Genomic DNA, 16,792 nt, shown 5'->3' with positions numbered 1-16,792 from the left:
TTCTCATCCTACAACGCTTCGCGAAAACTACTGAATTTAGGACATCTAATTGGCCCGCCGGCCTTATGTTAGGAATATGTTTGCATACGCTTGTCTATTTGCTTTTGAATTTTTTATATGTAGAAACATATGAGCTGTGTTTTGAGGCAGGTCAAGATTTTTTTCTGCCCACATGAATATGGATGGTAGATGTTATATCTATTTAGTATATGAATATACATACATACATATGGATATAAAAATTTAAAAAGTTCACATATTGTTGAATAATAACCGTTGATGCAAATGAATGGTTTACAAAGCCAATTTTTTATGTGGATATTTTCAAATTATTTTGATAATACAATTTAGTTAATTAGATACTTAAAATTTCATATTCATGCATGCATATACTTAGAATTATTATTATTATTATTTATTATACCAATATGAAATATAACACTAATTGATAGAGCACACTAGCTACGTAGGCCTACGGTGCTATTGCGTTACTTAGAATTAATTTATTCATCTCACAAGAAATAATCCATTTGCGCATGCAAAATGCCGACGGCAAATAAGCATGACAGAAAAATGTACAAGTCTTCTGTTATTTTCTTTTCCCAAACACCAAATCATGGCATTTTACATTTCAATGCAAACGCTATATTTATTTCTGTTGACTACGCTCCGCTATGTTAACTCTCATCTGTTAATTTTCTTACCCTCGTTTTGATGTGTTTTGACATTTAGCCTGCCCATTCGTTCCTGCCTTCTCTATCAATTTACGTTCTCTGGTAAAACTATAGATACGTTTCAAAAGTGCTAAGAACCGCATAAACCTGAAATAATGTAATAAAATCGCATAAAAAAGGGTACTTGTCCCATATTATAACTATAGATACGTTCCATAGACCGCATGAATCTGAAATAATTAAATAAAATCGCATAAACAAAAAACTGTATTTTTGAAAATTATATCTTTATTTAAGAAACGTCAGAGTCGAAAAATAAATTTACATCGTCAAAAATAGAATCAGACAATACCCGCATGTAGCGCATTCGTTTCGGATTTGGCGTAAAATCACATCCTTCACTTGAGGAAATGTACACGTCTGATCTGGATGGTGAAGCAGGCGGTTCCATACTTGTAGGGTTAGCATTTTTGATGTAATCTTTAATGAGTTTTTGCTTAACTGGTTTAGAATCTTGTTTATATGTACAATTCCCGATAGGTCGACATGCATTTTTTAATTTTTTTAAAAACCGCATTATTTCAAAACCGCATAAAAAAACCGCATAAAAACAGAATCTACTGTATATGTATTTTAGTACAATGCTTTAATGCAATGTCACTCAATTTTGCCCATCGAAGGCTTAGGCGTTCTTCAGTGACAATTAGACACACACTCCCTTTTTTGTATGGTATCGGTTCGGCTAGCCGCAAAATCCTGTTGTAAATGTTAATCTGTGTTAACTAAAACCAAATTTTGTAAACGTATAATATAAGAATTACATATATTGTAACAAAGATCATTTTTGTGAGACGAGGTGAACAGTGTGAACGGAAAATTTTATTTAAAAACCCAAAAACGAAATTTCATGTGACAAATTTTACATCAAAAACCAATTTAAAAGAAAGGAGGAAAAGTTTTGCAAAAAAAAAATATATATACATATATGTACATAAACGTATACCAACTAAAATTGATTAAAAATTAAATAAAAATTTTCTTTTGTGAACCGAAATTGGCTATATAGCGCAAAATTGTATCCCAAACTGCGTTAAATTAAAGTTTCAAAAAAATATCGACTGAAATTAAAGAAAAAACCAGAAAATGTTACCAAAAAATTTTAAATTTGTACTCCAAAATGAGGCAAAAATGTTGTTTAAAAGCGGTGCACCAGTGACGAAAAAGCAAATTAAAATTTTTGATACAAAAACAAAAAATTGCTTAAAATGGGCATTTGATTAAAAATCTGTTACCCTGACCGTAATAACTGTGTGGTTAAAATAGGCACAAAAAATTTTAAGTTTAAAAAAACCGAAAAAATACAAAAACAAAAAATTGCTTAAAAAGTAAATTCTGGCTTCAACTCGCATGATTCTAAGTTTTCAATCTGTGTGTATAATATAACAAGTAATAAAACTAAGAAACAGAAAAACAAAAATTGCTTAGAAACGTGAATACGACATCAAATAGAAAAATCATAGGCAACTGTTAGAAATTTGCGAATAACTTCGTAAATTGAGAGAAGTTTTAAACCTGAGTAACAAATTTGAGTATAGTCACTGTTGCTTGCCCTCAATGTTGCAAAGTAAGTGACATAAAACGTAAACGTAACAGATGCGCTGGGAAACTAAATGTTAAATGTCATTGTGCTGCGCTGCTAATAAACGAGGGTTCGTAAATATTTTTGCCGAATAACATAAAGTCACAAATGTATTAAATGTGTTAACAGCGGAAAATGTTGAGGGCACTTTTTATATCTTAAATGTTATGTTAAACTTATATAATATATATCGAAAAACGACTATTATTGAGTTCAAAAGTTTTTTCAAGAACCAAATTTTTTCAGGACTTGATGTTTCGTGACTTTTTCTAATTTATTATATTTTATATAATAAGCGTAAAATTAAAAAAAAGTAATTTAGGCTCTGTCGCGTAGAAATTTTTATACATCTACGACCCTCGGGTCAAATTTGACCCAACGTATAAATCAGACGTTATTTGAGTTAAATTTATTTGCTAATTGCAAATTTTCGGCTCAGCGGTTGCATTGTATTATTTAATCTGCTTTTATTGAGTTCACAGTAAACATAAATTTAAAAGCACGTGCTTTGTTTGGTTATTCGACTATTTATTTCGTAACGATGAGTGATAGTGAAAGTGAATTCTCTTTGGCCGCGTTTTCGGATGATGAGGAATCATGTTCTGAATTCGAAATTCATGTTGAGGTTGCAGATTCTTCCGACAGTGATTTTAGTGATGACGAAAATTCTCTTGTGCCTTCTGAAATACGTCGTCAAAAAATGGTCAAATAAACTTTTCAAAAACCCCTCTTGTAACAAGTGCCGGGAGAGCTTCAAGAGAAAATATTATCAGCTTGATTCCTGGACTACCGCGTTGCTCGTGCTCACGAATTACCGAAAAAGAAATTTCTAGATTTGAACTATTTTTTCCACCTCCTTTGACACGTACGATATTGATCTACACAAACATTGAGGGAAAACGAATATACGGTGAAGAATGGCTGGATATTGAAAACATCGAACTATTTGTATTTATTGGATTGCCAATATTAGCTGGAGTTTTTCGATCAAATATCGAAAGCTGTGAAAGTCTTTGGAACCCTGAAACCGGAAGACCAATATTCACTGCAACTATGCCTTTGAAGACTTTCAAAAAAATATCGAGAGTGATTAGGTTCGACAACAGGGAAACTCGAAGTGAACGAAGATCGTTGGATAAATTTGCTCCTATACGTGATTTGTGGAATCAATGGGTTGAGATATTACCTAAGCTTTACAATCCAACGGAAAACGTGACCATCGATGAACAATTAGTAGCTTTCTGAGGAAGATGTCCATTCCGCCAGTACATGCCAGCAAAGCCTGCAAAGTATGGAATCAAATTTTGGGTACTTTGTAATTCATTTCATGATTTGATTGAAGGGCTAAAAGGACAACACCTCACAACAGACAATTTTTTCACGTCTTATCAATTGGCACAAAAATTATTGGAGAAACGTATTACGATAGTAGGAACAATACGCAAAAACAAGCCCGAACTACCACCAGACTTAGAGAACATAAAAAGAAGACCACCAAATTCATCAATCTTCGCTTTTACCGAACAAACAACTCTCGTTTCGTACGTATCTAAGAAGAATAGAGCTGTGATTCTATAGGGGTTTTCAGTAAGAGCGCTTCAACTTTTGAACTTTTTTGAATAAAACACAAACGGTTTGACTTTTTTAACTAATTTTTTTTTTATTATCGAGTTTGAACATATACATTTAAGTATGAAATTCGATTTCTTTTGCATGACCACCGCGTGCACGTTTTACGAAGTCCAATCGTTGAACTTAATTTTCGACCACTCTTTTGCATAAATCGGCCGAAATTGCAGCAATTTCGCGTTCAATATTGGCTCTGAGCTCACAAATCGTCGCCGGCTTGTTACTGTAGCCCAATGACTTCACATAACCCCAAAACGGGACGGCTTGTTAAATGGACCGTAAAATGGCCGTAATGCTCTTAAAGTAGCAGCAACAGAACGATTATTTTCATAAAAAATTTGCACGATTTGCAATCGTTGCTCAAGTGTGTAGCGTTCCATGATGAAATGTATACTAATGAAGTTTACAAATGACAAGCGAAAAATAAAAAAATATTGCGTCGTTCGCCCTCCCTATCGGAAAAAAGTAGTAATCGTCGGGATAAAGAGCCAGAAATAATACTGGACTACAATAAATGTAAAGGTGGTGTAGACACATTGGACAAAGCTGTAAGCGGTTACACTTGCAAACGAATGACAAAACGGTGGCCTCAAGTAGTGTTTAGTAACATAATCGACATTTCAGCTTATAACGCTTTAGTTTTATTCAAATCCGCCAACCACACCTGGAAAGAGGGCTGTCTTATTAACCGCTGTTTTTACTTGGAAAACCTTGGTATGCAAAGCGACACACTTTACCACGAGCACATTTTTCACTTGAAATTGCCAAAAAAATACGAAAGGATTCTCAACTGGATGCACAACCATCATCATCAGGTCAATTTGGAAACACGTCGGAAAAGAAAATAACTAAAAGAAGTCGATGTCAACTATGCCCAAAAACTGATAACAAGACAGGATTAGTTTGCGACATTTGTAATAAATATATATGTAAACAACATTCTAAAACTATTACTTTGTGTACAAACTGTCTGAAATAATTTATTTCTTTTTTCTTTCATTATTAAATACACTTTTTATTTAAAGTTTTCGTTATTCATGAATATCTTTTTGTTATTGAATAAACGTTTTTGTTAAAGTTTGTATTATTCACATAAAAATAAAATAAAAAATTTAAGAAATATATTAATAAAAAAATATGATAATGGAATAAATATATTTGGATTTTCATTTTTATTTAAGATACCAATTTAATGGAAAAAAACTTAATAGTAAAAATAATCAAAAATCAAGTATAAACCTTGAAAATATAGTATTGGGTCAAATTTGACCCGAAGTCCGTCCGCGTCAGTTAATTTGAAGACCGTAGGAAGGTTAAGAAAATTGCGAAAAAAAAATTGAAACAATTTTATCAAAACAACAAACACTATTAATAGTACTCTGATTAAAACTAATTCTAATTAAAAAAAGAGGTTGTCTGTAAAGTCGGTTTACTGACGATAGTTTAACGTGACAACGTCATAAGAAAATATTGATGGAATGGTTGCAATTTTCAAAACAAAATTTTAATTTTATTTGTTTGATAGATATTTTGTATGGATATAGAGGAGGAGGTAAATGGAATTGCAATGGAATAGGTCAAGTTATTGTACATTTACACAAACGTGAAAAATGACGAAACATTTATCAAATTCATGAAAGATATCTTCAATTTCGATTGTGCATCAGACGTTAATAAGTCAACAACACTTAGAGGCATCATCATCGATTTGACTTTCTCAAGACACATTACACTTGAAACATTCCCTTTCATTTCCTATTTTTCCTATCATCGTTTATTCTCAACAGAGAATTGGTTCGTTACCATGCACACAGGAAGAAAGCATTTGCAAATACAAGTATGTGAATTTATATACAAATGCACATATACATACATATATATGCTCACTCAAGTAGGACAGAGCCAGATGTCGAACGTTGCCGAACGCGGGGACCGATTGTGCTCTTTGTCGTTCGTTCCGCGCTCTCGCTTGCAGTTCAAGCACATTAGCTTACATTTGCTTGCGTACGGAATAGATTCGTATATTTGATATGTCCATATGATTTGTATGCATCTTTACATATAGATTTATTCTTTTTGAAAATTGCGCGAAATTGTATATGTATATGCATGTTTATATACATATATTAGTATACAACATATCTTATAAGGTATGTGGTAACTATTACCATACATTTTTTCCTTCATATATAATAAAAAAATTAATAATAATAACATTAAGACACAGGTAATATATTATTAACAAACTTGGTTTTATTTTAAATTCTTCAAGTAAATCAAATTAATAATAATCAATAAGAAGGCATATGCAAATACAAATACGTGAATTTATATATGTACATTTGCGCATATACATACATATATACGCTCACTTAAATAGGAGAGAGCAAGATGTCGAACGTTGCCGTTCGTTTGCTTTGTTTGCTTTGTCGTTCGTTCCGCGCTTTCGCTTGCAGTTCATTCAAGGTAACGACAAATGAGCAAGGTAACGGCAATGAGCAAGGTAACGACAAATGAGCAAGGTAACGACAAATGAGCAAGGTAACACTAATGAGCAAGGTAACACTAATGAGCAAGGTAACGACACATTTTTTCGTGCGTGCAGCCTGTTAAATCGAATTATAAGACGTTATCACGTGAAAACAACTAGTATGTAACCCCCGAAAATCGGGTGGGCTTTTTTCCCACGGAAAGTAAACAGCATATGTGACACTTTTATATATTAAACGTTATGATGATTAGAAAACTGTATATTTTTATTCATATGTAATATGTAAGAACTTATGTATATAACATTTTTAAAATTTTTTTCAGTTAAATCAGTAATTTTTGTTTTTAAATTACTTCATTATAAACTACATTCAACGTCAAGTTTTCGTTATTGCCCATTTGAACTCGTATATTTTTCCAGGATCTAACCCGGCTTAACGCAACTTAAAGTTGGCCGTGAGCAAAGCAATCCTTCTTTAAATGAAGGCCCACCTTTGATAATGTTTGCCCCTGGGCCTTATTTATTTTATGGCGAAGGCTATTGTAGTGGGAAATTGGCGGCGCTTCAACCTAAAAGGAAGTGTGGTTTCGCTCGGCTGCAAATTTATACGAGGCAATAGAAATCGCCTTCCCTGAGCCTCTCCGCATAACACTTCCGCGTGCAAACCATTCGGATGCATTTGTTTTATGATAAGTCGTGTGCCATTCACCAACACAATTATACAATTTTTTTTTTGCCATTCGTAAAATTTCTTGGATTTGCAAAAGTAAAAATTTTTTTCCACAGATCTTTACGTTTTAAAAAATTTTAAGAAGAATGGTAAAAAAAATTTTCAAAGTTCATATTCATATATGATTTGATAATGGCAGCATACAAAAAAATATGCATGTACACACATAGAATACAATACAAAGAAAAAAAAAACACTTAAAAATGTATATCTGTGTCAAAAAGTTCGTTGATTTGATGGGTAATAGTGTTCTTTTAAATGGCGTTGGGCATCGTCTATTACTATAAATGTTTTCTGAGATTTGCCCAAATACAGTTTACCTTTGAAATAGTATCACATAAATAACTAATTTGTCTCTCTCTCCTCATTTTTTAAAACTATTTAAAATTTTGAGTTTTGCTAAAAGGATCAAACGCACACAAAATTTTTAAATACATACATACGTTTATATATTGTAGTTCAATTGTACCATATATGAACGAAAACAAAAGTGGATGCTTCTACCAATCATATCCAATATGTTACGTTTTAAACATTTATCACTTACTTACCTGCTCTATTCCTCCACTTAAAGTAGGAACTCTTCTACGAACTCTTCTTGGTCGTCCTCTAGGCATATTTTAAAATTAAATATGGATGTACTTTTTTCTTAAAATCAATTCTATTTTGCGTCTTTCCAAAACTCTTTCTAATTTGCACTGTTACCGTTGTTTTAAGTGAATTGACAAATTTCAAGTCAATTGTCAATTCATACCAATTATTGCCATCACAACAAAATTTTGAAAAAAATTCGCAGCACCCGTTGGGACTATGTTCATGAATACATATTTATTAGTAAAGAGAACAAAACAAAACAATTATTGAGAATCCAAATGTATACAATGCTGTGCTCATTAGAAAGAGAGCTAAACAAAGCAAACGTACTCATATACATGCGTATATTTGTGTGTCATCCCGCTTTGCATAGACATCGCTGTTATCAATATGAAAATTTTGATAACTTTACACGCAAATATTTCATGAACAAATTAACCAAATTTAATTTTTATAATTTTCCGGAAATATGCTCATCAAAACCTTTCTTTTGATATATATTTCATATCTGTACATATTGTAGTTTAGTCAGAATAAGCGCCATGTTTTAAAATAATACTATAGATAAAAGAGCAAAACAAAAAATATGTTGCTTAATGAATAGTGAAGGTGAAATGTAAAACTTGTTGCTGAAACTAATATTACTAATAAGACAATTTAAGGTTTTGAACAATAAGAAACCATTTAGTGAAATTGCGAATAAAAATAAAAAATAAACCCACTAAAATCAAGAAAAACACAAAAATCAAAAACAAAACCACCAAGTAATCTGCAAATTATACAAAAATAAGCAAAAATTGATAAATTAAATTGAGTTTTCCGCACACGAATAAAAAACACGATGTGTGATACTCAACGTTTAATTTCGAATAATCAAAATAGTAATTACATATTTACCAGAGATGTGATTAACTGACATACCCATTGTTACATTTGTAGGGTTGATATTCAAAGTATCATATTTCAACAGCCCTTCTCAATGCGAATGTCATTATTCTGAACTTAACAATTTCATTAAATCTTTAAGTTTCTTTTTTGACAAATTTTTTGTTAAAATATCGGCTATCATACTATCTGTTGATACATACTCTAACTTTATGTCACCCTTTTGAACAATCCCTCTGACAAAATGATATCTTATATCTATGTACTTCGTCCTTGCATGATGCACAGGGTTCTTTGCCAAATTTTGTGCAGTTATATTGTCTCCGTACAATATCGTTGGAGTTCGACCATCACCACACCCAATTTCAATTATAACTCGCCTTAGATGTAATGCTTCTTTTGTTGCCGATGATATTGCCATGTATTCAGCCTCTGTGCTGCTTAACGCTACACAATTTTGTTTTTCTGACTTCCACGAAATTGCCCTTCCTGCCAAGAAGAATACATAGCCCGTGTATGAACGTCTGTCAATTCTGTTACCGAACCAATCTGCATCGGCGTAACCTAATGCTTGACCACATGCCTTATATCGAAGCTTTGTGTTTATGGTCGATGCGAGGTACCTTAATATATGCTTAATTCCTGCCGAATGTTCGTGGTGTGGGCCCTTGTTTCGTTGTGCTAGCTTTACTACCGAATGAAATATGTCAGGTCTTGTTGATATCGCTAACCACATCAAGGCACCAATCGTAGATTGATAAGAGATCTGATCAACTTTCTCGCAATGTTCGTTATTGCATGCCACCTGAAAACCTGCATCCAATGGTGTTGATGCTGGTCTACATGCCTCAATACCATGTTGTGTCAACATTTCTTTAATATATTGTGATTGCCCAAGGGTAATATCGCCTAGTTCACCTTCGCGATCGATTTGCATGCCCAGAAATAAACGCAGAGGACTCAATACACTCAAATGTCTTACATATTTGTTCTTTAACCTTAGTCATGACGCTCTTTGACTGGCATGCTAAAAGTAGATCATCAACATAAACAAGGATTAAAAATAGGTTACCTTCTACATCCTGTTTATACAAACTAGGTTCACTCGCACACTGAGTAAAACCTAGACCTTTTAGCGCTTCGTCTAGCTTAAAATTCCAAGCTCTTCCAGACTGCTTCAATCCGTATATGGCCTTGTTCAACCTTAAAACTTTTGTGGGTTTATCATTTTCAGTGAAACCTTGTGGCTGTTTCATGTACAGTACTTCTTTAAGTTCGCTGTTTAAATATGCTGTGCATACATCCATTTGATGTAAATGTAATTTTAACTCTGCTGCTAATGCCAGTATCAGCCGTATAGTTTCGAATCGACACACTGGCGAAAAAGTGTCTAAATAGTTAGCGCCATATTTCTGTGAACAACCCTTGGCCACCAAGCGTGCCTTGTACCGCTCTATTTCGCCGTGTTCATTGCGCTTCAATGTATATACCCACTTGCAGCCAATTACTGATTGATCTTTCGGTAAATCGACCACAGACCACGTATTGTTTGTGACTAAAGAGTCAAACTCGTGTTTCATAGCTGTTTTCCATAAATCTGCTTCATTGCTATCAATTGCGTCTTCGTATGTTTGAGGCACATACACATCTTTTGTACTCATAGCACTTAAAACATTAAATATTTTTCGTGGCCGCCCTCTTTGGCCATTTCGCAAAAGCTTAGGCCTACCACGTCCAATGCGTTCAACATCTTCTTCAGCACTTACATACTCGTCGCTTGCATTACCATCGCCATCGCAATTAATGATATCGTCATCTACACGGCCAGCTGTATCAGTGCTAACTTGAATTGAATTCGTATCTACCAGATCAAATGTAATTTGCTCATCATTACACATTCCAACGCTATTGGATTCATCAAATAACACATCCCGCTTTTCGACTACTTGCCGCATTTCTGCATCATATAGCCTATATGCCTTTGACACCAGAGAATATCCAACCATTACATACTGCTTGCCTTTTTGTTGGAATTTCTTATGATGCGTTTTGTCCAACGCCACCGCCACAGAACCAAATACTTTTAAGTGCTGCACTGATGGTTTCTTGCCATACCACGCCTCATAAGGTGTTTCATTGCTGAGCGCTCCGGTCGGCGCACGATTGCGCAAATACGCTGCCGTCGCTACCGCTTCTGCGAACGAATCGGGCATACCCGAATGCACCAGCAAACTTCTGGACATTTTAACCAACGTGCGGTTGGCCCTTTCCGCTACCCCGTTTTGCTGCGGAGTGTAGGGAACTGACAATTGACGTATAATGCCTCAACTCTCGAAAAAATCATTTAACTGTTTATTTATATATTCACCGCCGTTGTCGCTTCTTACCGCCTTAATACGATTACCTGTTTGTCGCTCAACCATAGTACAAAATGCGACAAATTTGATGAACACCTCAGCTTTTGATTTTATAAAATAGACAAATATCCCTCTTGACATATCGTCTTTTGAGACTTTTAAACATTTTCGTAAAACCAGGAAATTATTGTATAAAAACCTTTATTAATAAGAATGCTTGTCGCATCGGATATAATATTAGTAGAAGTAATTGCCCGGGTCCCTAAAGAATTTGAAAGAAGAGTAAAAACAATGTCCATCAAATTGCTGAAGTTTAGTGATAAGCTTTTTCAATGTATACTGGGCTTGAATGTTCTTGCTCCTCTTAAAGTAACTACTGATTTTTCGGAAAAAGTAATAAACATTAATAACCAAAAAATATCTTTCGTAAATAGTAAGCCTAGTGACAACGAGTTTTACGCATATTGTTTTCAAACAAATACAATACATATCCTGATACTATCTCATTAGATAAAAGTGGTTTGAATATAGACATATATATTGATGATGATTTGAATATTGAGGAAGAAAAGTTTTTAAGGACGTTTTTAAAAATACATAAAAGTATATTTTTTTAGGAAGGTCAATTTTTACCAGCTTTAAAAACGGTTAAACACCAAATAATAACAAAACCTCATACACCCATATATGTTAAAAATTATAGATATCTTTTCGCGTTGGAAGAGGAAATAAATAGTCAGTGGGAATCCATATTAAAAAATGGAATTATTAGACCAAGTAAATCTCCGTATAATTCGCCATTGCGGATCGTTGAGAAAAAGTCAATCAGTGATGGTAAGAAGAAATGGCGCCTGTTTATAGATTACCGAAAACAAAACATCCTAACAGTAGACGATTGGCTTCCTATGCCAAACGTAGAGTCACTTTTTGAAAAATCAGATCGCGCACAATATTTTTCCAAGATTGACTTGGCAAAAGGATTCCACCAGATTTTAATGTCGGAGACCGACATAGAGAAAATAGCTTTTTCTGGTCCAAATGGACATTATGAATTTACGCTTATGCCATTTGGCCTCAAAAATGCGCCGGCTACATACCAACGTATGACGAACACAATTTTACGAGACTACATTAATAAAATCTGCATAAGATATATGGATGATATAAAGGGTTTTTCAATTGGCGCGGGTCGATTTTGGCACCCTGTGGCAACCATTTTGTTTTGGTGACATCTGTTAAATCTTTTGTTTATTATTCAGTTGTTTATGCCAAATCATCATGGCAAGTTACACGATTGAACAGCACGTTCAAATGATAAAACTTTATTATCAAAATCAGTGTTCATTAACGCAAACGTTTTTCAATTGGCGCGGGTCGATTTTGGCGCCCTATGGCAGCCATTTTGATTTGGCGACATCTGTCAAATCTTTTGTTTATTATTCAGTTGTTTATGCCAAATCATCATGGAAAGTTACACGATTGAACAGCACGCCCAAATGATAAAACTTTATTATCAAAATGAGTGTTCATTAACGCAAACGTTGCGCGCATTGCACCCATTTTTCGGTAAACGTGGTGGCCCTTCCAATTTCTTATGGCCCATATTGAACCATATGGACCTAGACGACATGTGGTTCCAGCAGGACGGCGCTACGTGCCACACAGCAAACGCCACGATTGACATTCTGCGTGCATAAGAAGCACTTTGAGAGTTTAATGAAAATATTCAAGCGTCTGTCCGAAAACAATATGAAAAATGCATTTTTTTGTCAAGGTATACTGAATTTTTAGGTCATATAGTTCCCCCAGATGGCATTAAGCAGAATCCTGAAAAAACAGCAGGAATACAAAGAGTGAAATTGCCACAAACTGGTAAAGAGGTTCAGTCCTTTTTAGGCTTGATTGGCTATTATCGTAAATTTATCAAAAATTACACAACGGTAGCCCCTTTTATAACAAAATATTTAAAGAAAAATGAAAAAATCAATGTTAACGATTTGGAGTATATTGCGTCTTTTGATAAATTGAAACTCATAATGACCTCTCCCCCACTTTTAGCATCCCCAGACGGAAAAATATGTTGTGACAACGGATGCAAGCAATGTTACGATAGGCGCGGTTCTTAGCCAAAATTGCAAGCCATTTTAAACCGTATTTGTTCGGACTTCATTTCTTGTTCAAACGGATCACAAGCCACTAAAATGACTATATTCTATGAAAGATCCGCATTCTAAGGTGGAAAACCTTGCTCGGCGCATATGTGTTCGAAGTTGATTACATATATACAAGGTAAGGAATATAATTTAGCTGATTTTTTAAGTCGACAAAAAATTAAAGAGAGCGAAAAATTAGACATCTGTTTGAAAACTCCTTGGAAACGGTGAAAGCCAAAACCACAGAAAGCGAAGTTTTGTATAACAAATATAGAATAATTTATAAACAGAAACAGATGTACTAGTGGAGTGTCTGGAGCGTTAAAAACATTAAAACCTAGGATGTCTTAGGGACTGGATGAAATTAAATTATCTTTGCGAAAATGTGTTGTGCATTTGATTTTTAAATAGCAAAAATGTATGATTGCAATAACTTATGTGCTATAATGCAAATATCGTTGTAGAATTTATTTTTTTTTAACAGAGGTGGAAGCAACTGAAAAAATAAATAGATTATGGATAATTAAATGTTAAAAAAGAAATATTATGTAAACTATATTATTTGCTTATTTAAATAAATAGCATACAAAAATAAATAAAAAATTGTTTTCTGTTATTATATATTAGCATAAAAGTAAAATCGAATTAATTATTAAAAACAAAAAAATTATGACTATTTAAAAGAAAAAAATTAATTAACAAAAAAATTTGTCTATTGAAAAATTAACATTTTTTCAAATATCATCTTCAATTTCACTGATGTTAATCATAGGTGCTACATTTAGACAGCTGTCGTCGTTGCACTGTAGTATAATCCACTTTTTCGGCATCCGCATGCAGCTCCACATACTTTTTTGCAATTGCAAAATAACATTTTTAATAAATTTTACGGAGCAGGTAATTGATTCGTAAATATTGGATGATAGGTATTATTGGAATAGTTCCATCCCTAATTTTCGATGATTAAATCATTCCCTAATCACATCTGAATTTGTAGGTAAACCCGTTTTAAGTGTTCAAATGCTGCATCAGATGTGGGAGGTAACGAAGATAAAAGAACACTTGTGTCTTTGGCAGTTGCTTTGATGAAGGAATTGAACTTGAATGTATTCAAATCTGTCATTTTTGCCGAAGCACCATACAGTTCCAAAATACATGTAATACCAGCATGAAATATATTATTTGCATCTTTATGTACATTTTTAAATACTGCTGCTGAGTCATGTAGATCATTCCGCTTCTCAAAATTTTTGATAAACTTAATTTTTCCTTTATTGTAAAACGCAGAAGTAGTATCACAGCCCGTGAAAGCATGTAAAAATAGAACATGTTCTTTACATGCTGGTAGAGATTTTTCTAAACTTTTCGATGAAAATATTTGTTGGTTAACTTTGCCTCGGGATGGTTTTAAAAAATATATTTCACGATCAGTAGGCGCCAATGCCGTTAACACAACCAAGACGTCAATGTCTTCAGAAATTACAACAATATTTTGAGATTCTAAACTAATTGCTGTATCAACAATTAATTTATCTGCATCGCTTTCCGCTTGGCATGTAAAAATATTGTTATCAGCTAATTTTATTCTTAACATTTCGATTAGGCGAGATTTATTTTTTTTATTCGTTAGAAATTTATCTTGAGCGATTTTTAACGGCATATTTTCATCAAATTCAATATCTGTACTTATATTTTTTAGTGCGCGACGATTCCTTTCAGCAGATTTAATACCGTCCTTCTTATATCCATCAAATACCACGTACGCGTTATTATAATTATTCCTCAAATATCTTACGTAACGTTCGCATATCATTTTGAATGTTTCATTTAATTGCCATTTGCAACGATATAACAACATGCCTCCATCAATAACATAATGAACATTTTCTAAGCTTTTCAAATTAATCTGAATTTCTGGGAATAATTCGTAGAAAGTTGATTTTTTTGTCTTTCGCAGTTGGCCATCTTCAAACAGAGCAAGTGGATATGGTGCCAGTTTATAATTCATATAAGTTTTTAGTTCATCATCTGTTTTTTTCAACACATAAACACGTTGAAACAGCAACAATGGATCAACGGGAATAACATTGTCATGCATTTTTATTTTATTATTTTTAGCCAATAGAGAATTTATTTTATCTCTCCTTAATAACTTCAATTCGCGTACATTTCTCCCTTTGATTTTCTTCATAACTTTTAAGCCTTCTTCAAAAGCATTGTAACAATTTATACTTTTATCACCGGTAATTCCAGTGGCAATTGACATAATTGCATCTGTATCAGGAAAAGGACTGTGTTCTTTGAAAAAGTCTACCAATCTTTTTACATCGATACCATCCCTTTCTATTCTAGCATCTGTAGAATCACTGTGTTGATGACTTTTATTGAAAGATATGTCACAAAAATTGTCTATGCTTTCAATAATATCTTTACTATAAATAACTCCTCTGATCCATTTATAAACTACACTTTCAGTGGCACCTCGGTTAAAAGGACCCCCTTCGACGCTCATTCCTTTCATTAAAGTCTGCTCAATAGTCTGATCACTTGCAATACCAGAAAAAAAAATCTGATCGCCTAGATGTGAAATATCCTGTTGTATATTTTTCGAACTCTGCTGGATCCATTTTATACTGTAATTCCTTCATATCCTGCAGATAAATTTGTGCAGCCTTCCCTATTACGTATTAAAAACATTCACTCAACACGTGTCACTTATAATTGAACTAGCCAGAACAAATTCATAGCACGCCGCAGCTGCCGTTCCCCTCTTCAAGTTGGACTACCTGCTTAAGGTCTCTTCGAGCCTTTAAATAAATTTAAGTAAAATTTAACGTAGAACTAAAAACATTTTTCATATTTTTTTGTCAGAACAATGAAAAAATTAATTGCACAACATAAAATTGGTAGAAGTTACAATTTAGAGCATACAAAAGAAAATCCTGTTGGTTACATGGCAATTCATTCAGTCCCTATGAGATCCGAGGTCAAAACCCCCGGGCGCTCCACTATACATAATAGCACTTATTTATCAGACTTATGTAGAAGGTACATAAAAAGGGAAGCAGGAGTAATTCATTCAGAATTACCTGATAACTTGTATAATAATATTCAACAAGAGTTGATAAGTTTATTTTCGAATTATGGCAACATAAAGTTTACCAAGTGCAGACATATACTATTAGACGTCAGGAGGGAAGAAAACATGTTGGAGGTAACAGAGAAAGTCCACACAGAAGATAACCATAGAGGTATATCGGAGAATTGCGAGCAAAAAAAAATAAATTTTTTTTATCCAAATTTGAAAAAGGTAGTCAATAGATTTATTAACAAGTGTGACGTATGTAACGAGAATAAATTCGCACGAAAACCTCTGCGGAAACTGTTTAATTATACCGAAACTCCTAGTAGTCCCGATGAAATACTCGCAGTACACACAGTCATATTTTATTGTTCCCGTACATGTTTCTTGACAACTATTGACATATTTACCAAGTTAGCTTCTGTTCATAAACTATCAGATAGGAATATGATCACAATCAATATAAAGTTACTGGAACGGATTGCATGGTTAGGTAAACCGGAAAAATTAATTATGGATAACGAATTTAAAAATTCGATTATTCTGCCGAGAAAATAA

General features: G+C 33.5%; 1 protein-coding gene across 1 annotated transcript in view; it reads right to left on the bottom strand.

Annotated features, from left to right (window-relative positions):
- Nucleotides 1-981: 981 nt before the first annotated feature.
- Nucleotides 982-16,792, bottom strand: part of LOC128869179 (sodium- and chloride-dependent GABA transporter 1-like) — a 198,671-nt gene continuing 182,860 nt past the window's right edge. Inside the window, exon 5 of the mRNA XM_054111690.1 lies at nt 982-1,430. Within this exon, the coding sequence (XP_053967665.1) occupies nt 1,417-1,430 (14 nt within the window). The 3' untranslated portion in view covers nt 982-1,416. The remainder of the gene's footprint in view (nt 1,431-16,792) is intronic.

This window comes from Anastrepha ludens, chromosome X, assembly GCF_028408465.1.
Source record: "Anastrepha ludens isolate Willacy chromosome X, idAnaLude1.1, whole genome shotgun sequence".
NCBI lineage: Eukaryota > Metazoa > Arthropoda > Insecta > Diptera > Tephritidae > Anastrepha > Anastrepha ludens.
Note: the sequence above shows the minus strand (reverse complement) of the source record. Positions and strands in the feature narration are given on the sequence as shown.